At 39.7% G+C, this 23,465-nt stretch overlaps 1 protein-coding gene across 9 annotated transcripts in view; it reads right to left on the reverse strand.

Moving 5' to 3' along the window:
• LOC114649938 (protein furry homolog) overlaps positions 1–23,465 on the reverse strand; it is a 471,909-nt gene that overhangs the window by 78,958 nt on the left and 369,486 nt on the right. For all 9 annotated transcript variants that reach the window (XM_051927180.1, XM_051927178.1, XM_051927177.1 and 6 more), the window contains 6 exons: positions 21,877–21,976; positions 19,444–19,615; positions 17,675–17,931; positions 8,641–8,787; positions 6,628–6,796; positions 6,354–6,444 (listed from right to left, as the gene is read on the reverse strand). In XM_051927180.1, coding sequence (XP_051783140.1) covers positions 6,354–6,444; positions 6,628–6,796; positions 8,641–8,787; positions 17,675–17,931; positions 19,444–19,615; positions 21,877–21,976 — 936 coding nt within the window. The remainder of the gene's footprint in view (positions 1–6,353; positions 6,445–6,627; positions 6,797–8,640; positions 8,788–17,674; positions 17,932–19,443; positions 19,616–21,876; positions 21,977–23,465) is intronic.

The raw sequence follows: 23,465 nt of genomic DNA on the forward strand, positions 1-23,465 counted from the left end.
AAAACTGATGGTGTGTATTATCCACACATTGCTAAAGTATCATTAAAGAAATGACCACTGCTTAAATGAAAAGATCTTACCAACGATGAGGATGGCCCAGGACAAGGTTAGGGCTTGACAGGTGGTAGAGAGACAGAGAAGAAAAGTACAAAGATGACACACATTACCAACTAGAGATCACATCTAAAAGTGAATGTTGTTAGGCAGTGCCAACTGTGTGTGCATGAGAAGGTACCTTGTCATTGTACATACTTCTGAAATAAAGTCTGCATCCTAGTGAAGGAGGGGTCCTGCATGAAGCCAGGAAAGCCACTACGTTAATGGGCAGTGTGGTGTAGTGGTGGAGGAACTGGACTCTAAACTTAAAGGCTGCCAGCTCAGTTCCTACCACTGACCCTCTGGGTGGCACTAAACAGTTGTACTTCATAACGATACTTGTAGGTACCTGCACTATTGAAGGGTGCCTGCGTGTCTAAAGACTATCAGCCAGTAGGTGGCATCAGAGTCAGATGTTGAGAGACAGCAAGCAAGTCTGAAGCCTGAATAAAATTAAATTTGTTACACATTTTACTCCTCAAAGGACCGCACTACACACACTCAGAATTACAGCTCCCCGGAATCCTGCAAATTGTACAGAACACTCGCAATAAGATTTTAAAATAGCCAGGCCTCCAAGAAAGAGTCTAAGGTGCCAGTCAGGACATACTTCCCCTCACGGGCTACTATCTGGACAGTAGTGTGAGGAGATGCTTTTTAGTTGCCAATGTGGGGCTTTTACTTACTGAGGCCCTAAACAACTCGTGGGGCTCCTAGGCACCAATTTACCAGCAGTGCAACCCCTTAAAAGTGCTTTAATAAATTCATAGACACAGATCCATAATACCAAGAAACCATCTTTACTTCACCTACTACCTTTCTATAGTGAATTCTACCCCAAAGCTCATCAGTACACAACTATCAGACTCTGGCCAGAATACACAATGTGAATATTTGATCAAGAAATGTCACCATTCAAACAAATGCTATTTCTGCAGTAGGTGACCTTGGTGACACAGCTGCTTCAGTATCTGTGGTATTTGGTCTTTGGTGACATTTTGTGCAAATGGTGCTCAAAGCAGCTGGGGGTCACTTAAACATTTTCAACATACAGTAAATTCAAAGTCCTGACCCTACATAAAAAACAACTAAGGGAGGCAGCAGCTTTTGGAGTCAGAAATAGCATATTTTAGGAATTTAAAATGAATTCTGCTCTCCTGTACTAACAGTTGATTAGAGACAGGGGATACAAAATCTGATGAGAATGAAAACACAAAGCTGGTTATCTAGCAAAGAAAATAAAAACACTGTAGAGACAAATCTTTTATCTGCTTGTGTAATTTCACATTAAATCTAAGACTTTTCTCCAAGTATTCTGCTCTACCTTCAACCTCCTCAAGACATGCATGTTTTGCTTAAACTTGTTTTTTCCATTTTAAAAATACTAGAAACTTAAGAAAGTTTCTTAATATTGAGGATGCTGAGAAATTAATTGAAGTATTTACTTCTAGTAGAATTGACTACTGCTATACATTATTTACTAGTTTTTAAATCATTCTTTATTCAATTGTCAGATTTTTTTAAAATTCAGCTGCAAGAATCATCACTAATACTAGAATGTCAAACCACATAATCCGAGTTCCTATGTTCTAACAGTTAAGTTAGCTCCCAGTTAAGCTTAGAGCCGATTTAAAATCCTCCTTCTAACACATAAAGCTTTAAATAGTTAACACCATATTTACTTATCCAATCTTATCATTGCTTACAAATAAGAGTGCCCATTGAGATCTCAAGATGCAGGCCTACTTAAGATTCCACGGATTAATAAAATAACAGTAGGAAGTCAAACTTTTAGTTACAGGGTCCTTGGATCTGTGTGCTTATGTAAGTGATGCTACTTCGGTCTCAACTTCTAAACCCAAGCTGAAGAGTTACTATTTTATTCTAAAATACCCTGACTAGAGCTGCTTATTAACTGTACATACAGCATCTCTGTGTGCTGGTAATTTGTATAACAAACATAAGAATTGCATTATTAATCCTCCTCTATTCTGCTTCTTGGTGTCCTGCTGTAGCACTTGGTGCCATGGCTCTACATCCAAGCTGTTTTTCTGTTCATTGAAAGACACCTGAGACACTGGAATGTAAAGATTCTCTAATCAGATTACATGGCCCAGCGCAGACTATATAGAATGCCCAGGAGGTGATGGGGTGGCCAAGGTGTGCAGTATTGAGGCTGTCAGACTTTGACCTTCTCTGTTATACAGTGATCCCTCGCTATATCGCGCTTCGCCTTTCGCAGCTTCACTCCATTGCAGATTTTATATGTAAGCATATTTAAATATATATCGCGGATTTTTCGCTGCTTCGCGGGTTTCTGCGGACAATGGGTCTTTTAATTTCTGGTACATGCTTCCTCAGTTGGTTTGCCCAGTTGATTTCATACAAGGGACGCTATTGGCAGATGGCTGAGAAGCTACCCAACTTACTTACTTTCTCTCTCTCTCTTGCGCTGACGTAGGGGGGTGTGAGCAGGGGGGCTGTTCGCACACCTAGACGATACGGACGCTCGTCTAAAAATGCTGAAAGATTATCTTCACGTTGCTACCTTCTGTGTGCAGCTTTTAAGTATGCTGCACGGTGCTTCGCATACTCAAAAGCTCAAAGGGCACGTATTGATTTTTGACTTTGTTTCTCTCTCTCTCTCTGCTCCTGACGGAGGGGGTGTGAGCTGCCGCCTTCAACAGCTTTGTACCAGCGGTGCTTCGCATACTTAAGGGCCAAACAGCCCTATTGATTTGTTTGCTTTGCTCTCTGTTTCCTTTGAAGAGGAAGATATGTTTGCATTCTTTTAATTGTGAGACAGAACTGTCATCTCTGTCTTGTCATGGAGCACAGTTTAAACTTTTGAAAAAGAGACAAATGTTTGTTTGCAGTGTTTGAATAACGTTCCTGTCTCTCTACAACCTCCTGTGTTTCTGCGCAAATCTGTGACCCAAGCATGACAATATAAAAATAACCATATAAACATATGGTTTCTACTTCGCGGATTTTCTTATTTCGCGGGTGGCTCTGGAACGCAACCCCCGCGATGGAGGAGGGATTACTGTAATTGATCGTGGACCCCCAGGGGTTTATTTTCTCCAGGGATACTACTAGCTAGAGTTTTTGTTTCCCTCTTCTACTTTGCTAACTGGTCATGGTTCAATAATTAATTAATAGACATATTGTGATGGGCTCTATTTACATTAATCATTTTCAAACGAACCACTTTTTTTCCTGTCTATATACACAAACTTGTATCTTTATGCGTATTTATTATGTAATTAGTAGTTTGTAAAGTTTGTCTTTATATCTACCTGTGAATTTGTCACACCATTCTGTGTCTGCACTCAGTGAAGATCTCTATACAAGAATAAAATGAACTGAATTGAACTGAACAATTGTTCTTTTGCCACCCTGTTGAGCACTGATTTCTGCTGAGCACCTAATTCTGAATGTTAACTGGAGTAACTGGGCAGTATTATGTTATGCAACAGCATGTTATTTGGGTTTTCCTCCTAAAAGTCAAAGATTTACAGGTTGACTTTAACTTCTCTTTCAAGGAAATCTTTAGTGAAAAATGTGCTTTTTCCAGTTTGTTAAATAAGACTTGAAATGTTTAATGTGTGTGTATATTAGGATTATTTAGGTAAGATGTAGCTTTGAAAGTAAATAAACTGGTAAATTTAACATTATTTAAACAAGAATTTGAGTTGTGACAGGCTCAGCTTTTCCACATCAGATTTCTTGTCTACTCTGTATGTGATGTGCTCCCAAGTCCATCTAATTCTTCTGTTGTGGTAAGGCTGGTTCACCATTATGTCTCTTGTGCTATAGAAAAGGAATTTTGGAGCACATGGTTACATGGTCAGCTGTTGCCATAAAGCACTGGGAGAAGGTCGCTATTGTTGGTGCCACCATCAGGATTTGAAGACAAACACAGAAACAATCAGCAGCACCAAAGATAAGTCAAAGAGCCTTCAATCAAAAATACCATTCATCTCATTTGTCCGGGTGGAGGAGAAGCCAGCACCATAACTGAAAGCAACAGTAGGACTCCTTGGAACTACACATGTCTGGCAAATGAGAGTGGACCTGGGGAAGCAGCTTTGCTTCTCAGAAAACATCTCAGAAACCATCCCTATAACACACAGTGCTCTTCTCAGAATCAACGATGCAGATAGTCATACTGGAGCTAATAGTTCATTGGGAGGAAAAGATAGAAAAGGCAAATGAGAGGAAATTAGCCAAGTATCAATGCTTAGTAGAGTAGTGTCATGGACTGGTTTGTGGGCTTTAGAGGTTTTGCAGCTCAGTCCTTGTGCAAAGCCTACAGTGTCCTAGCCATTATAGACGTGCAAAAAAGGAAAGCCTTTTAGGAACACCACAGAGGTAGCAGAGAAGGCCTGAACACAAGCTACCTGGGCAAAACCTGGGAGCTGATCATTCTTGACTGGGTTTCCTGGGAGAGGGTGTCCAATGTTTGAAAGATCTGAAACACCCAATGACCTCAGGTAACATCACTGATGATGTGCATCAAGTGCATTATTGGATGTATCAGAAACAAAACAGGCAGGTCCCCTTTGGACAGAAGGTGTTGTCAGCATGACACCGACTTATAGGAATGATGAAGTGTTTTCAGGAGACAACAAATGCTAGGAAACATGCAAATGTAAAATCAAATACTAATAAAGTGTTATTACTATCAGAATATATATGTTTAGTAAAGATAAATTAACCAATGTGTGCAACGTTGTATATGCTTGTGAGAAAATGTGAAATAGGTGCTAGTTACTTTCTGTTTAATATGTTCTCTTATTTAGCTAAATGTAGCTTCACTGACAAGTAACAGGACTATTAGGAATTATCAGTTGTCTGATTTTTGCCGACACAACTTTATCCTGACTAGTCTCCCAGTTCCTGCTGCTGAAAAACATCCCCACAGCATGATGCTGCCACCAACATGCTTCACTGTAGGGATGGTATTGGTCTGGTGATGCCTGGTTTCCTCCAAACGTGACGCCTGGCATTCACACCAAAGAGTTCAATCTTTGTCTCATCAGACCAGAGAATTTTCTTTCTCATGGTCTGAGAGTCCTTCAGGTGCCTTTTGCAAACTCCAGGCAGGCTGCCATGTGCCTTTTACTAAGGAGTGGCTTCCGTCTGGCCACTCTACCATACAGGCCTGATTGGTGGATTGCTGCAGAGATGCTTGTCCTTCTGGAAGGTTCTCCTCTCTCCACAGAGGACCTCTGGAGCTCTGACAGAGTGACCATCGGGTTCTTGGTCACCTCCCTGACTAAGGCCCTTCTCCCCCGATCGCTCAGTTTAGATGGCCGGCCAGCTCTAGGAAGAGTCCTGGTGGTTTCGAACTTCTTCCACTTACGGATGATGGAGGCCACTGTGCTCATTGGGACCTTCAAAGCAGCAGAACTTTTTCTCTAACCTTCCCCAGATTTGTGCCTCGAGACAATCCTGTCTTGGAGGTCTACAGACAATTCCTTTGACTTCATGCTTGGTTTGTGCTCTGACATGAACTGTCAACTGTGGGACCTTATATAGACAGGTGTGTGCCTTTCCAAATCATGTCCAATCAACTGAATTTACCACAGTTGGACTCCAATCAAGCTGCAGAAACATCTCAAGGATGATCAGGGGAAACAGGATGCACCTGAGCTCAATTTTCAGCTACATGGCAAAGGCTGTGAATATTTATGTACATGTGTTTTCTCAATTTTTTTATTTTTAATAAATTTGCAAAAATCTCAAGTAAACTTTTTTCACGTTGTCATTATGGGGTGTTGTGTGTAGAATTCTGAGGAAAAAAATGAATTTAATCCATTTTGGAATAAGGCTGTAACATAACAAAATGTGGAAAAAGTGATGCGCTGTGAATACTTTCCAGATACACTGTAATCCCCCTCCAGGTTTGCTTCCTGCATTGTGTCCCACACTACTGGGATATGCTTTGACTCTCTGTGGCCACAGGTGGATTCAGGAAACAGACAAATGGATGCTTGGTGAAATCACAAAGTAACGCATTGCGGACAAGCTACACAGATAAAAAAAAATTTCACTTACCAATCCAGTTTGTACTGGCAATGGTTTCAGGTGTATCAACTTAATCCCATTTTATTTGCCTAAAAGTGCAGTGCCCTTATGACATGTTTGTGGATTTAGCCTGCTCAAGCAGTTGCTATATAATCCATTTTCTTATTAATAGCACATTGTGCTCCAAAACCAACAATGGAGATATTATTACAAATGATACTTGCCTTTCATCAGACTCCCTCATTAAACGGCTTTCATCTGTGTCTGGGAAGCTATCTTGGCCAGCAACAACTGTGTTGCTGCTTGATGTCGTTCCTAAAAAAAGTAAAAAAAAAAAAAAAAAAAAAAAAAAGACAGCTGTAAGCAGACTGGGCCTGGGGCAGGTTCAAAAAGAATGCTTTTCTTTGCAAGCTTGAGCCAGTTTGTGGACCCGCTTTTGTAGAGATGCAGAAGGAATGGCAGGTATCAGCTAATAAATCCTCAATGGCTTTGTCATACCTGAAGCTGCAGCAGAGGCTTTGCTGCTGGCGGCAAATCTGTAGAATGGAGGGTTATCACAGTGCAGGACGACTGGATTGACAGGGTCAGTCTGCTGCAGCTCAAACAGCAGTTCTTCCATCGTCTGAATGGTGTTATTGCGGCACAGGTATATCACCACCTTTTTGATCTGAAAATGATATAAACGGAAGTAAAAGATTGTCAGTTTTAAAGCAATTTACCTGCTCTGAAAATCTAGGCAGAAGGAACATTAAATGAAGTTTGAAATGGTATGGACTTGACGTTTCTCAATAAATTATACACAGGCACTTATATCAAGTCTCTTTAGAGTTACAGGTTAGCCTGTGACGTGCATCTTTGAGATGATGGAGGAAAATGCAGACGAAGAAGACAAACTCATGCAGAAGGCTAAAAAAATCCATCCATTCATTCATTAGAACTTTAGTGTCAGGGGTTGCAGCCCTTCTTAGTAGCACTGGGTGCAAGACTGGAAACAGCAGCACATCACGCTCCTTCACTCACTCATATGAGGCAGATTGATGTCACCAATTCAACCAACCTACGCTTCTTTGTGCCACTGTGATTAGTGCTGATGCCTCACTCACACAGAAGGCTGGGTTTAAATGTCACAAGTTGTTGTTGCCTATGTCAATGTGGAGTTTGCACATTCTCTGCATGTCTATACAGTGGAACCTCGGTTCACGAACGTCTTGGTACACGTACAAATCGGTTTACGACCAAAAAGTTCACCAAACTTTTGCCTCGGTTCACGACCACACACACGGTACGAACAAGCCAGTTTCCCTTTCGGTTTGTGCGCGCCGATGATTTCCGCACGTGTTGCATTCTTCTCGGTCAGACGTGCGTGCTTTCGCTGTGAACTCTTTGTGCTCTATTTCATTTCCCTTCCGGTTCGTACGCGCCGATTTATGTATTTAAGCACGTGTTCAGCCTCTCCCTGTTCACTGTTCTCAGTCAGATTGCCTGCTTTACCTGTGAACTCTTTGTGCTCTACAGTATTTTGTGTGCTTTTGCAGTTAACCATGGCTTCTAAGCACTGTAACCTCCTCTCCACCCAGTTCCTCCTCACTTCATGCAAGAACTCGACTCATGCAAGGTTAGTTTTCTTGGTGGTTTATGGTTAGTTTTTGTATTACGGATTTTTCAAATGTTCATTTTTCGGTTCGTAGCGTGAATTGTTGCAATGTTACTTTTCTTGGTTGTTTATTAAGTTACGGATTTTTCAAATGTTCATTTTTTTTCCCTGCGATCGGGTTGTAAGGCTATAGCGCGAACTGCTGCAATGTTACTTTCTTGTGCTTGTGGTTGGTTTTTAAATAAAGTTTGGATTTGTTCAAATGTTCCTTTTTTCCCCTGTGCTTAAAACTCATTAAAAAAAAGTGTTTATACAGCGATCAGGTTGTAAGGCTATAGCACAAACTCTTGCAGCGTTAAGTTTTCTCTGTTGTTCAAGGATTTCTCAGTGTTATTCAATGTTTTTACATTTAGTTTACTATTACGATGTGCATTCTATGGTGTAATTAACTATTTTTGTGCTTAAAAATCTTTAAAAAAATATATTTACATACAGTTCGTACCGTCTGGAATGGATTAATTGTATTTACATACAATCCTATGGGGGAAATTGCTTCGGTTCACAACCAAATCGGTTTACGACTAGAGTTTTGGAACAAATTATGGTCGTGAACCGAGGTTCCACTGTATAGGTTTTCCTTCAAAGCTTCTGTTAATGTTAGGTTAACTGGCAATTCAAAATTAGGCCCATTAGGTCCAGTATTGTGTTTATTGATCATTGACTGTGACAAAGAACTCCATAACTGTCTGCCAAGTGCTAGTTGTATCACAGAAGGTGCTTAATACAGGATAGAATGCAAGAACGAGAACAGAGTGATATGAAACATCTTTATTTCAGAACTGGAGGTCCACATGTTTATGTTATCATACATATTTGTGGGATGTGTAGTATTCAGAGAAAGACGCACTGTTACTTACATAAGGCAGGAGCGTTGTGTCGCTACTAACTCCACACAGGCTAATAAGAAACTGGAGAGTAATCCTGAGGTTGTTACTCCATTTGTCGTTGCTCACAAGCGCATTCCAAGCATTTTCAATTTCAGGTCCTGGTATCTCATCACCATACTGCAAAAGCATAATAATTAGATCAAATATAATCAAAAAGAAATTTAAGTATATATTAGTCCTTGCTACAAATTCACATTTTTGAAAAACATCCTGAAATTTAGCAGCTTTCATAAACAGGTAATAAAAAGCTGGCATGTCAATAGCCCAATATTAAATCGGGCCTTCTACTTTTAGATTTGTTGATCTTTACTTTATTTAGCACTGTGTAAGTATATATTACAACATTATTATTTAGGAGATGCCTTCAGCCAAGGTGACTTATAAGGCAAATTATATTACACAAAAGAATGCTTTGAAGATGAAAGCTTCAAAAGCAGCAGAAAGCAAGATAAATACAAAAGATACTACAAACACAATACAACTTCAACAGAAGATGGACAACTTCTCATAGAGAGCAAAAGAACAAAGACCATTTTGAATTATTTATTATCCAAGATTATTATTAATTAATTTTCTGAACTTTATTATTCTAGTGCAGTTGTAAGGTGTTGCCATCTAACATGGAAAAATCAGCGTGCAAGACCTGTAAGGGGGTGCCAGTCTATCACAGGGCACCTGCACTCATATCTACACACTGCTATTTCAAGTTTCTCAGTTCACTAATGGACTCAGTGTGCATGTCTTTGAGAAGTTACAGGAGAATGGGGCACAGGCAGTGGAGCAATAAACAGGCTGGGACTTGAACCCAGGACTGTGGAGGTGTGAGGCAGCAGTACTAGACAATCCACCAACTCCTCTAAAAAACCAAATATTGATAATGTAAGAGAGTTTCCCAGGCTTCCACAGGACAAGCCGTATGTGTCATCACAAATACACTTACAGGGTTGACCTACAAGATTACACAGGTTTTAAAGATCAGTACAATAAGAATATTGACAAGCAGAGGGAATATCTAGACACCATAACACAGGTAAAGTAATCTAGCTTCTGGTGCCCAGTTGCTAACTTTATAACTTTGCTTGAGAAGACAATAAGCTACAGCTTCTGGTTTTGAGTCTCAAGTCTGTAACGTCATCTCATTGATCAAATCAATACTACCTACACAATGTGAACGGTTTAGTGCATGCTTAACCCTTTGCAGTCGTATTTAATTTTCAACGTCACGCTACATTAGTCGTAATTAATTATTGAAAAAACGCCAATAATTACAGCAGTTATTTTTTCAAGCACGTAGGAATAACACAGGCCACTTTTCTCGACCAGGCGACTGTGCAAATCGGTCAGAAACTTGCAGGGCCACCAGCGGTGGCCTGACGACCTATAGCGCACTTTTTACTAAGGCCAGTTTTCTGGCCTAATGACCGCAAAGGGTTAAAATGCAGGTATGGAAGGTCCTCATAAAGTTAGCACCTCCCTGATACTATCATACTGTAACACGTTTATGCTACGCTTGACACAAGTCAATCCCTTGCTCAGCTTGAACCTCCAGTTTTTTGTTTCCCATTCCGGGCAAAGAATACTAAGTTGTGCCACAGCTGCGACAAGAAATACCTCTCAGTGAATTCAGTTCAGTGGTGATTTGTGTGGCTGAACATTTCGTGTATTTAGTAATTACCCGGTGAAATGTCTGTCTATCCCGGTCAATGTTTATCTATGCTGATGCAGTTTTAAGGTTTTATTTAGCCATATTTACACAAGATGTGGAAAAAAAATAGATTTAGGGGGTCATAAAGACATTTAGGATGAAATATTTTGATATGCGTTTAAGACATTCACCATAAAGAAATAGCATGAAGGGTTAATAATAAATGTTAAAAACCTGTCAAATGAACAACAATGACAAATACAAAATAAAATAGACTATTATTTTATACAAGTCATTTGGGTATAAACCAATGAACCAACCAGAGTAAACTGTATGCATTAATTGACACTGTATGCAAATTCAATAGTTTATACAATGAACCTCTATCGTTTGATTCTCTGACCAAGTGTAATAGTCCGTTTTGTGAATAATGTTCCCTCTAAGGCATTTGCAGAGGAGTAATTAAATGACATAATGAACAGCTTTTCTGCTGGCTGATTACTGACTCAAAAAGGTTTACCAGATTTGTCCTGTTAGAGGATAAGTTTCGTTCTTTAATTAAGATGTTGATTTCTACCACAAAGAACACATGAACTTTTCCTTCTCAATACATCTAGTAACAGACAGAAACAAAATACAACAAACAAATAGAGTCAAGACAGGTTAAAATTTGCACAGAAATTCGAAAAATGTCCACATCATTTGAAAAACTGATTTTTTTTGTTAAAGGTAAGTCTAGCAGTTTAACCTAAATACATTTAACCTAAAATGCATATGTGATCATTAGAAAACCTCTATACAGTATTTCTGGAATTATTTCTGGTATTCTTTGATATAAAGACATATGGCACTGGGGAGAAAGGAATTTCTGAAGCGATCTGTGTGTAGTGGGTGTCTGTCATCATTTGAAATAATTTGTCCATGTTCTTCATATGCCATCATTATTTTTTTGATGCATGAAATGATTTTAACTTTTCTGAGATTGATACACTATTAATTCAAGTATTGGGAATCTTTGGAACTAATTTGAAAACTTAAGTGTCAGACACATATCAACCTGATTCAGCTACATTTGTGTTGTGATGTATAATTTCAATACTTTACAGTTAAATTTGTTTCTGTTTTTTTGCCCATCCCCTGTATGTTTCCATTACACTGTAGATCTTGTACTTTCAGCTGCTCCCGTTAGGGGTTGCCACAGTGGATCATCTTCTTCCATATCTTTCTGTCCTCTGCATCTTGTTCTGTTACACCCATCACCTGCATGTCCTCTCTCACCACATCCATAAACCTTCTCTTAGGCCTTCCTCTTTTTTCTCTTGCCTGGCAGCTCTATCCTTAGTATCCTTCTCCCAATATACTCAGCATTTCTCCTCTGCACATGTCCAAGCCAACGCAATCTCGCCTCTCTGACTTTGTCTCCCAACCGTCCAACTTGAGCTGACCCTCTAATGTACTCATTTCTAATCCTGTCCATCCTCGTCACACCCAATGCAAATCTTAGCATCTTTAACTCTGATACCTCCAGCTCTGTCTCCTGCTTTCTGGTCAGTGCCACCGTCTCCAACTCATATAACATAGCTGGTCTCACTACCGTCCTGTAGACCTTCCCTTTCACTCTTGCTGATATCCGTCTGTCACAAATCACTCCTGACACTCTTCTCCACCCTGCCTGCAGTCTGTTTTTCACCTCTTTTCCACAATCCCCATTACTCTGTACTGTTGATCCCAAGTATTTAAACTTATCCACCTTTGCCAACTCTACTCCCTGCATCCTCACCATTCCACTGACCTCCCTCTCATTTACACACATGTATTCTGTCTTGTTCCTACTGACCTTCATTCCTCTCCTCTCTAGAGCATATCTCCACCTCTCCAGGGTCTCCTCAACCTGCTCCCTACTCTCGCTACAGATCACAATGTCATCAGCAAACATCATAGTCCATGGGGACTCCTCTCTAATCTCGTCTGTCAACCTGTCCATCACCATTGCAAATAAGAAAGGTCTCAGAGCTGATCCCTGATTTAATCCCACTTCCACCTTGAATTCATCCGTCACTCCTACTGCAGATCTCACCACTGTCACACTTTCCTCGTACATATCCTGTACAACTCTTACGTACTTCTCTGCCACTCCCGACTTCCTCATACAATACCACAGCTCCTCTCGAGGCACCCTGTCATATACTTTTTCCAGGTCCACAAAGACGCAATGCAACTCCTTCTGGCATTCTCTATACTTCTCCATCAACACCCTCAGAGCAAACATCGCATCTATGGTGCTCTTTCCTGGCATGAAACCATACTGCTGTTCACTAGTCATCACCTCACTTCTTAACCTAGCTTCCACTACTCTTTCCCATAAACTAATGGTTTGGCTCATCAATTTTATCCCCCTGTAGTTACTATAGTTCTGCACATCCCCCTTATTCTTAAATATTGGCACCAGTACACTTCTTCTCCACTCCTCAGGCATCCCCTCACTTTCCAAGATTCCATTAAACAATCTGGTTAAAAACTCCACTGCCATCTCTCCTAAACACCTCTGTGCTTCCACAGGTATGTCATCTGGACCAACGGCTTTTCCATTTTTCATCCTCTTCATAGTTGTCCTTACTTCCTCATTGCTAATCTGTTGCACTTCCTGATTCACTATCTCCACATCATCCAACCTCTTCTCTCTCTCGGTCTCTTCTTTCATCAGCCTCTCAAAGTACTCTTTCCATCTGCTCAATACACTCTCCTCACTTGTGAGTACGTTTCCATCTTTATCCTTTATTACTCTAACCTGCTGCACATCTTTCCCAGCTCGGTCCCTCTGTCTAGCCAATCGGTACAGGTCCTTCTCACCCTCCTTAGTGTCCAGCCTCTCATACAACTCATCATATGCCTTTTCTTTAGCCTTCGCCACCTCTCTCTTCACCTTGCGCTTTTTCTCTTTGTACTCTTCTACTTTATGCATCTCTCTGACTATCCCACTTCTTCTTCTCCATCCTCTTCATCTGTATACTCTCCTGCACTTCCCCATTCCACCACCAGGTTTCCTTTTCCTCCTTCCTCTGTCCAGATGTCACGCCAAGCACCCTTCTTGCTGTCACCCTTACTACATCTGCTGTAGTTTCCTAACTGTCTGGTAACTCTTCACTACCACTCAGTCCCTTTCTGACCTTCTCCCTAAACTCAACATTGCAGTCTTCCTTTTTCGACCTTGCAGTCTTCCTTTTTATTGTTGTCCGCATATTGATTTGGCAAAATTTTACACCGGATGCCCTTCCTGACGTAACCCTCCCCATTTATCCAGGCTTGGGACCGGCACGAAGAAACTCACTGGTTTTGTGCATCCCCTGTGGCTGGGTTTTCCATTATACTGTAGATACAGCACCTATATATTCACCCCTGGGACGTTTTCCCATTTTATTGTTATGCAACATTGAATCCCAGTGGCTTTTTTGGCATTGATCAACAGAAAAACTCTTCAATGCCCAATTGACCTCTACTAACTGGTCTAAATTAATTACACGTTAAAACACTATTTATATATTTCTAAGGAAAGACACTATAACACAGGCAGATGGATCGTGTTCTAACATTTATAGCTTACTCTTAACAGCTCAGGTCTAAAGTGTAGTCAATGGCATTTATGAATCCATCCATGTACTAGCTGTGCTTTGGAAAGTGGGAGGCTGAAGCTTATCCCAGGAGCACCAGGTGCACAAAGAAGCCACCTCACACAGCATATATCCACCAGCATACATTCAGATTATTCACTTTTTATTATTACAAATTGGTATTAAACTATGCATTCTTTTATCCAAATACAGTAAATAAATCTCACAAACACAACAATCCAACTCCAAAGTCTTCTGTCTTTTTTTTAGCTGTAAAGCTTACTGATTCTCTTGTTCACCTGACATTTCCCCAGTGAGACTGCCCTCTTCATCCTGTGATCAAACACTCCTCCTATTTACAAGACCCCACAGAAAATATCATGTCTAAAACACTAAGTATTTGATAGAGGCTTTTGCCTGCTTACAACTCCCACATGTCAATATCAAGGGCTAAGCAGATTCCCATTTGATTAATGTGGCAAATCTAGTTACTGTGCTACAGATACAGTACCCTCGGTAAGGATTAGGCTTCGTGTTCTGGAGCCATAATATGTTAAAACACTGTCTATACACCAGAGATGGCCTGTGAAAGATATTTACAGCAAATACGCAGTTTATTCACTAATTTTACACACAACTAGCTATATCACCTGGGCATATTTCCTAAGACAACAGATCTGGGTTATTGTGCTGATTGCTTAATCAAATGTACCCAAAGTATTATGTAAGTAAAGGAGTACTATTCTGGATACAATATGTATTTCTTTTCCTCACCCAGGGGCTAATATTATTATTTCACTGGAGCTCCTTACTCTTGAACATACCATACCATTTTCTAACCCCAGTGAGCAGGATTGTGGGGTAACTGGGACCTAACACAACAAGCATAGGGTGCAAGTCAGGAACAATACCTGGACAGGGTGCCAGCCCACCGCAAGGTGAACACACACATACAAACACACACACACAAACACACACACACACACACAAACACGATTTAGCATCACCAATTCATCTAATCAGCATATCCACCTGGAGTACCTGAAGGACATCCATACTGACAATGCAAACACCACACAGGGAGAACCTGACACATGCACCCTGGTATCTTTAACTGCGCCACCGCTCTGCCGCTCTTGAACATGCTACTTACAAGTAGACCATTCCTACCATAGATCAATTCTTGCTTTTTTTAGTGACTTGACATTTGTTGATGGTCACTGCAAAAAATGATTTTAGAGGAAACTGCATTATTTTGAATTATAACAGGTAATTAGTAGGAATAATGGGAATTTTGGGGATAAATATAATTTCACTCTGAAGCAGATCCTACATAAGTGGTAGTTTAGTCATATTTGAATGCAACACTTTGATCTCTAATCTTGCACCATTACAAAGTTTTGGAGGGTTTAGATGAAAAGCAATATGCCCTGAATTCTGCTTTCCTTTAACTTATTACATATAGCACTGACATTTACAGGTTGCATATGCACGTGTCTCATGGAATGAACTCCATGTTTTAAGCATTGTACAGATGACAACAGGTGACGAGAACTGAAATCGTGAAATATGTACATTGCCCTCCTACTCTATGTTCTGTCCGTGAGGGACACCTTTGACATGCGGTTGCTCCCAGCTTCTCATGTACCCTGGGCTTGAAGTGGGCTGGTGTGCTGTATTGGCCGTTCCCAGTTTCTGCTTTGTGAAGCAAAGGATAGTGGTAAATCGCGGTCTATCTTGAAGGAGACAGCCCAGGTCACCCTATTCATGTATTTTACCACCAAGTTGGCACCCCTATCCCCTCAATTTTTATATGTTTATTCCTATAAGAACACTTGACAATCCAATCTGGCTTAAAGTCTAATTTATTTTATACTGCATTGTGAGGAGCAAGAAGAAGCTGACAGAACAGAGATTTGCCTAACTTTTCTTTTTCTATCTCATTTTTTATTCAGCTCATCATGTCATCTTTTTTTCCTCTGTAGGGCAACTGCTCTTTTCACTTGCTGCCAGTCCCATTTCTTTGTGTGATTATAGCTCCAACTTGCACAGTGGTGCTGTTCTGCTTATCACAACTATCAAGAAATTTATTTATATATATATATATATATATATATATATATATATAGGCTAATAATTCTTTTTTTCTACAATGTCACCAAATTTCAATCAAATCTGTCAAGGCATTTTTGAGATTTTGGGGTATTTAGTTTTTCCTACTGTGGTTTACCCCTAAATATTGAAAATAATGAAATGTCCTTTCTTAATGAATACCATCTGGCCTAGACAGATGTACCATCCTGCCAAATGTCAGCTTTTTAACTAAATGGGAAAGTGTTTTTGTTGATGAGTGAGTGAATGAGTGAAATACACTAGTTAGTCAGCTTTGCATTATACATTTATAGATGTTGAAGTTTTTAAATTACATATACCGTATATACTCACAGATAAGTTCTCCCACGGATAAGTCAGGAGTTGATTTTAACGTATAATTTCTGGTATTTTATAATGGTGGTCGTATAAGTCGAATGTGGAAAACTGACACTATTGGTCCAAGAGATTATGATATGCTAACGCCCACCTGAGAGAGTAACCATGGAGCACACTGCCTTTATTTTTCTATGTATTGTGCCTATGTGACCACACAGTAATACACAAACTATACCGAAGTGACGTTTGCACTGATTTGTATTTTTGGTAACTGCACTGCTGCAACAAACTTTGATGCGCCTGAAAAACTGGGGTGAGATTGGAGGAGGCAAGAAGATGTAAAAAAAAAAAAAAAAAAAAAAAAAAATTAAGCGTCGCATTTTTGAACAGGAGTATAAGTTGAGGTCTGATTTTATGATCGATTTTTTGGGTTTTAAGACCCTACTTATATGTGAGTATATACGGTAAGTGCACAAATCAGATACAATGAATAAATAAATAAAGTCTAGTAAACTGACTTTATTGGACTCATCTATAGTAAATGTGTTGATACACAAGGTATTCTTTCATAGTCAGAGCACAGGCAAGTTAAGTGACTTGCTCGGGTTCTCAGTAATGATACCATGGAGTCTTTTAATTTAAACTCAGCATTATAACCACTAGGCTATACAGCAGTAACTTTCTCACAATCCAAGTTGAGGCAGCAAAGGAGGTAACACTCAGCTGTGTCTACAGAGCACACCCCTGACCACCAAACTGCAGTCTTCCTCACTAGGGTACAGTCTACAGTCTAATGCTCCTGTCATGCAGTAAACTTATATTCACAAGATGGGCACACATTGTGTCATACAGTATAACTGTTGGGGTGGTATTTTTTTATATCAAAGGTGCCATAATAAAAAGTGTTTATGCAATTACAGTGCCTCAGAACTGGGACTGAACTGGCATCCTGGTTGTTTACAGTTCAACAACTCAACCATTAGGCCATATTGCCTACACAAAACCCAAGGAAAGGTTAATGTCCTGTCAATGCAAACGAGTACAGTAAACGTTAAACATTAAGCAATTAAGAGCAAAAGTTAGCACGCAACAATGTACCGACACAACATCTTGGACATACCCCAGGCTGACCTCTAAAATTTTTACAGTAAAAATGACAAACTGGATCCAAAACAGAGCTGAATTAATCATGTACAAGCAAGCCAAGCAGTGGCGCATAAAGCTCGTTTGATTTTATGAAAGCTGAGAACTAAGGATGGAAGTTTATTTGAGATGTAGGTGACAAGACTTTATGAAGAATCTCAGAGGCACCGTCTCCTACCTTGGCTGTCATAAACATCAGGTTATTCAGAACAAGCGATGTGGCCTGCAGAGAGCCCCAGCCCGTTCCCTTAAGTGGGTTGCTATAGCCCACACTCTCTTGCCGTCCTTTCTGCTCATCCTCTGGTGTGCTGGGGCTGGATGCTGGGGGGAGCAGTCCAGTGTCGAGCAGCTCAATGTTGTGAAGCCAGGGCAGCAGGTAGGTCAGCATGATCTGGCGCCCATTTGGATGTGTAGTAGGAAATCTTTGGCTGACCTCTGAAAGATAAGACATAAAATGGTGAAAAGGAAGTTATACTAGCAAACGTTTAAAGGAATACTCCTCCCAAAAATGATATTTTTATACATTAATTGCCCCGTGTAGTTTGTAGTGATGGCTGAAAAACATTTCTTATTTCATGTTTTCATAAAACTAAGGTCAGAACTTTCTGATATGATACAAGTCTATGATGACCAACATAGGACAACAGCAAATAGTATCAAAAAATCCATGAAAAATCTACCCGTGTTGGATAATCCACATGTGAAGTCATCCAGTGGTTGCTCATAATGTTTCAACACATGTATCTTTACCAAAATATTGTTAAATAAGTCACTTTTGGACTTGTACAGTCACAACAATAAACAGTTAGCTCAGACACAAATGAGCATTTGAATTGAAGACCTGCCTACCCATCTCATTGGTTATAAGTCCAACACAGTAACAACTAATTCATTGGCTAACACTGCATTTTACGTGGCAGCAACAATGCAAAGTTCACTGAGAGGCGAGTGTAACTAAAGACTAAAAGTAAAATAAAAGTGGGTGAAAACATTATCAGGAAAAGAATCTGGTTTGGACTTGTCCATATCTGAGATGACTCAATAAGCAGAAGGTCAATTCACATGTGCAGATTCATAGACCTCCACTAAATATTTCCAGTTGTTCACCGCTATGCACATAATGTAATGTCAGAAAGTAGGCTTTCAGTTCAAATGCTTGTTGGTGTCTGAGGGCATCACGTTTATTTCATGAAAGCACTTTCAGAAAGTGGCTTATTTAAGAATATTATAGTTAAAATGCAGGTGTTTGGGATGTTGTGAGCAAACAACTAGATGACTTCACATGTGGATTATGCAACCCAAGTATTGTGAGATTTTTTCATGGATGTTTTGATATTGTTCACTGTTGTCCAACATTGGAAAACAGCACAGATGTTTATTTCATCAAAAATTTATCTCCAATCTGCCTGTAAACATGGGATTAAAGCATTTTCTCGGCTACCATGACAAACTACAGGAGGCAGGTGGAGTATCCCTTTAACAGTCATCTGAAAATACGTATTGCTAAAAACATTAAATAGCTCAGTTATATGTTAACTGCATTATTCATTCTGTACACAAACCCTTACAGAGAACACCATTCACAATACCAGCACAGTTGTCCATGCTCATTAGAAGGTGGTTTGTATAGGCAGGCACTCAGGCTGAAAAACTGGCAATAGAGGAGTGAAGTAATTCCTTAGATAGTCTATTTTAAAGTTTTTCTAAAAATAACTGGGGCCAGTCATAGATTTCTGACAGCATGTAACGCTATATATACATAACAGAATAGAAACCAACGCAACTACTTATTCCTCAAGTCAATTTCAGTATATTGAATTCTGAACATTTTAAGAATGTTATTGCCATAAAAACTTCATTTTTTCATTTGGTTGAATGTAGCTTCAAGTAAAACATGTACATTTGTTATACAGTTAGCCCAAGATTATATCATAAAGAAATATTCACCTGAGAACAATGGAAGTGTGAGTTCTGGATACATCCTAGCCAACTCACTGGAAAGCTGTGACAAAGACACGCTGTAAAGGGGTGGCAGGGGCCCATGTGTTCCATAAAGAACACTGCCTGGTTTCTGCTCCATAATTTTTTTGGAATATATAAACAGCTTTGTTTCTAGAATCTAAAAAGAAGAAAATGTTTTATACAACAATAAAAAAAGAACACATTTTCCTGAAATCAGATATCCCTGTTCAATTAATTTGTCTTTGTGTAAAAGAACAAAGCCAAATGATGTACATACTGGTCTGAGCACCTTGAGTAACATCAGGGAGTCATTCAGACTTGCCATAATTACAATTTAGGAAAAAGAGGTAACAAAACTAGTGTTTCATGAATTATTACTATAATAAAAACAATGAAATGGTGACTATACCTAAGCCTAATTACATTAAGAGTAGTTTTTCTCAAAACACCTCCTATAACTATAAGGTGCACTCACTGAGCAAATTATTAGGAACACTCTACTGATACTTGGTAGGACCTTCTTTTGCTCTCAAAGCAGCCTCAGTTCTTTGTGCCATGGATTCCATAAAATGATGGAAACATCCCTTTGTGATTCTAATCCATGTTTGCATCACAACATTTCTGCTGGTTTGTCAGCAACATATTCATGCTGTGAATCTCCTGCCCTACCACATCTGAAACGTGTCCGGTTGGATTCAGATCCAGTGACTGGGTTGGCCACTGAAGAAAACCGAACTCGTTGTTACTTTCATGAAACCAGTTTGTGACAACTTTTGCTTTGTGAAATGGTGTATTATCATGTTGGAAGTAGTGATTAGAAGATAGGTAAATTGTGGCCACATGGTCAGCAATAATACTCAAATTGGCATTGAAATTCAAGTGATTATTGATTGGTATCAATGGGCCCAAAGTGTGCCAAGAAAACATTCCCCATGCCATTACACCTCCACCACCACCACCACCACCAGCCTGGACGTTTGACGAAGGCAGGTTGGGTACTTGGATTCAAGCTGTTTTTTGCCAAATGCTGACCCTATCATCTGTGTGCCTCAGTAGAATTCGAGATAAGACCAGGCTTCAATGTGTAGTTTTGGTGAGCCTGTGCCCACTGCAGTCTCTGCCTCTCATTCTTGGTTGACAGAAGTGGAATCTGATGTGATATTCTACTGTTGCAGCCCATTCACCTCAAAGTTTGACATGTTATGCATTCTGAGATGCTTTTGTGCTCACCACAGTTGCATAGAGTAGTTATCTGAGTTGTTGTTGCTTTTCTGCCAGCTCAAACCAGTCTGGCCATTCTCCTCTGACCTCTCTCATCAACAAGGTGTTTCTGTCTACAGACCTGACACGTGTTGGATGTTTTGCTTGCTTTTCGCACCATTCAGCTGAGTAAATTCTAGAAACCGTTTGGCATGAAAATCCCAGGAGATCAACAGCTGCAGAAATACTCAGACCAGCCTGTCTGGTACCAACAATCCTGCCACAGTTGAAATGACAGACTGCATTTTTTCCCCATTCTGGTGTTTGATGTGAACATTAACTGAAGCTCCTGATGTGTACCTACATGATTTTATTCAATGTGCTCCTGTAACCTAACTCCATGGATAAGCAGGTGTACAGGTGCTCCTAATGATTTGCCCAATGAGTGTATGTAATTCATTATGTACTAAAGTTCAGTGTCTGTGAGTGTTTTTAAGAGGACAACAGGTGTCCGCATCACACAGGGACCAATGACATTTTAAACTATGGAATCAACTCTGCATGGAACCCAAGTCAACATTATGCACACTCACTTTAATATATTTATAGTCTCCAATTAGCCTAACATACACATGTTTGAGATAATGAAGGAAATTGGAGGTACACAACATAAAAAAAACCTTCTCATACCCCTATTCAGTGTACCAGGGCCTCTCCTTCAAGTCCTGCATAGGCCATCAGTTCATTACAGGGACCACTTACATACACCCCCACTTAGTTCAGAGATGCCAAACAACACAAAACACACCGATTTCTGTATTCTATTACAGTAATTAAAATGGAGTTATGTCATTTATTACATTCTTGTTTATCATGGTGTCAGAGAATGGCAAATATGTTGCATATTGGTTGGACATGTACTTAAAAATGTCACTGTATTCTGTACTTGCGATGATGCCACTACTACTACTACTGCTGCTGCTAACTATAGAAGAAGGAGAAACCCACAAGAACACAAAGAGAATTTGCACATTTCACACAGACAATGCTTCATCTGGGACTCTAACTCAGGTCCCATGAGGCATCAGTGTCAATACTACAGTTAAACAATTAGGTATTGTTGTTTTGATCCATTTGTATTAAGATTTTGCTTTTGCAAAGTGATACTTTAGCCTGTCAGTTCTACACAATTTGAAATGAAATGTTATTTCCTCATACCTGCATCAGCTGCATCGAGATTTCATAGATTTCTCTGCTGGTGTCTGATGACTTAAAAAGGACCAAGTTCAACAATGTCACTATATCACATGGATAGTTCCTGGAAAGAAAGATAAAAAGTGCATTAAGTAGAAAAAAATTTAAACTAAAAGTAACACATAAAAGCCTTTATTGACTTGCAACCAAAGGCAGGTCTTTCTTTGAATGTTAACATCTTATCTTTATTAAAGTGTAAACTGCAAACTTTAATAAACAAGAAACTGTTTTAGTTTAAGGGTTTTCGTGGTAACATAAGCCTAGTCAAGGTATTTCCTATCAACAAAAAATTAGAACTTTTGTCATATGAAAAAATAACGAATTCACATTCTTCAAGAATCTTTCAGTTCAAACAATGCATTTTTTTAAATCCACAAACAAGCTGAAATTTTGTCCAGGGCTGTACCCACAGCTGCTGGGATAAACTCTGTGTGTCTTTTCTGTGCCCAGGAGAAAGCAACTAGAAAATGTGGATGACTAGGTGGAGGAGATTATAAAGTTAAAATAATAATCCACACCAGGTCAACAACCTGCAACATGGTGGATCTCTGGTGAGACCAGTCACCATTAAGGGGGATGATGTGGAAATGCTGCAGAGCTACAAGGACCTGAGGATTCATAAACAACAAATTGGACTGGCCTGACAACACAGTGGCGCTGTAGAAGAAGGGCCAGTGCAGACTGGACTACCTAAGGAGACTCAGGTCTTTTGATGTATGGAGTAAGCTGCTGGAAATGTTCAACCAGTCCAGAGTAGCCAATGTGGTGTTCTACACTGCAGTCTCCTGGGGAAGCAACTTGAGCTCAAAAGCTGAACAAACATACCAGGAAAGACTGCTTTATTTTAGGGTGAACCTTGGGCACACTGAAAGCCGTTGTGGAAAAGAAGAAAATGACAAAATTGGATGCTGTCATTAAAAATCCCCTTCATTCCCTCCAGGAGGCACTCTCATGGAGACTTTTAGCCACAGGCTTATTCCACCACGGTGTGCTAAGAAACGCCTCTGGGGGTCTTTTCTGCCCACTGCTATCAGACAATTCAATGCTTCCACCCATTGTGCTTGTTAAGTTTAATTTTTAATTTATTTATCAATTGTTTGATTGATTGATTCGCTATATTATTTGTCCTGTGAATCTGTATCTTTGTTTTTTACATTCGTGTTTCTGTATGTGAATTTCCCATTAACAAAGTGTATCTAATCTAATCTAATCTAATCAGGAGGGAAACTGATCCAGTAAAAAGATGACTTAGTATGTAAGAGTTACAGTAAGACATGCTGGGATATGGCAGCAAGGTATTACAGGATTGGGCAAAGGCTCATTATGTGTTAACTATTTTTCATTATTCATTCAAACACATTTAGCAGTATGAATTATTTCTATTTGCCACTTATTCTTACATGTTTTTTTAAATCTGCTTTTGTCATTTACAGAACTGTGGGACATGCACCAGTGATCATGAATGTAAGGACCACCACTCACACGGCCTGACATTATCCATTCATCCATCCATACTTATTAAAGTTAAAGCTTGTGGACATTAGCATCACTCA

Source organism: Erpetoichthys calabaricus, chromosome 4, assembly GCF_900747795.2.
Source record: "Erpetoichthys calabaricus chromosome 4, fErpCal1.3, whole genome shotgun sequence".
In the NCBI taxonomy this organism is placed as follows: Eukaryota; Metazoa; Chordata; class Cladistia; order Polypteriformes; family Polypteridae; genus Erpetoichthys; species Erpetoichthys calabaricus.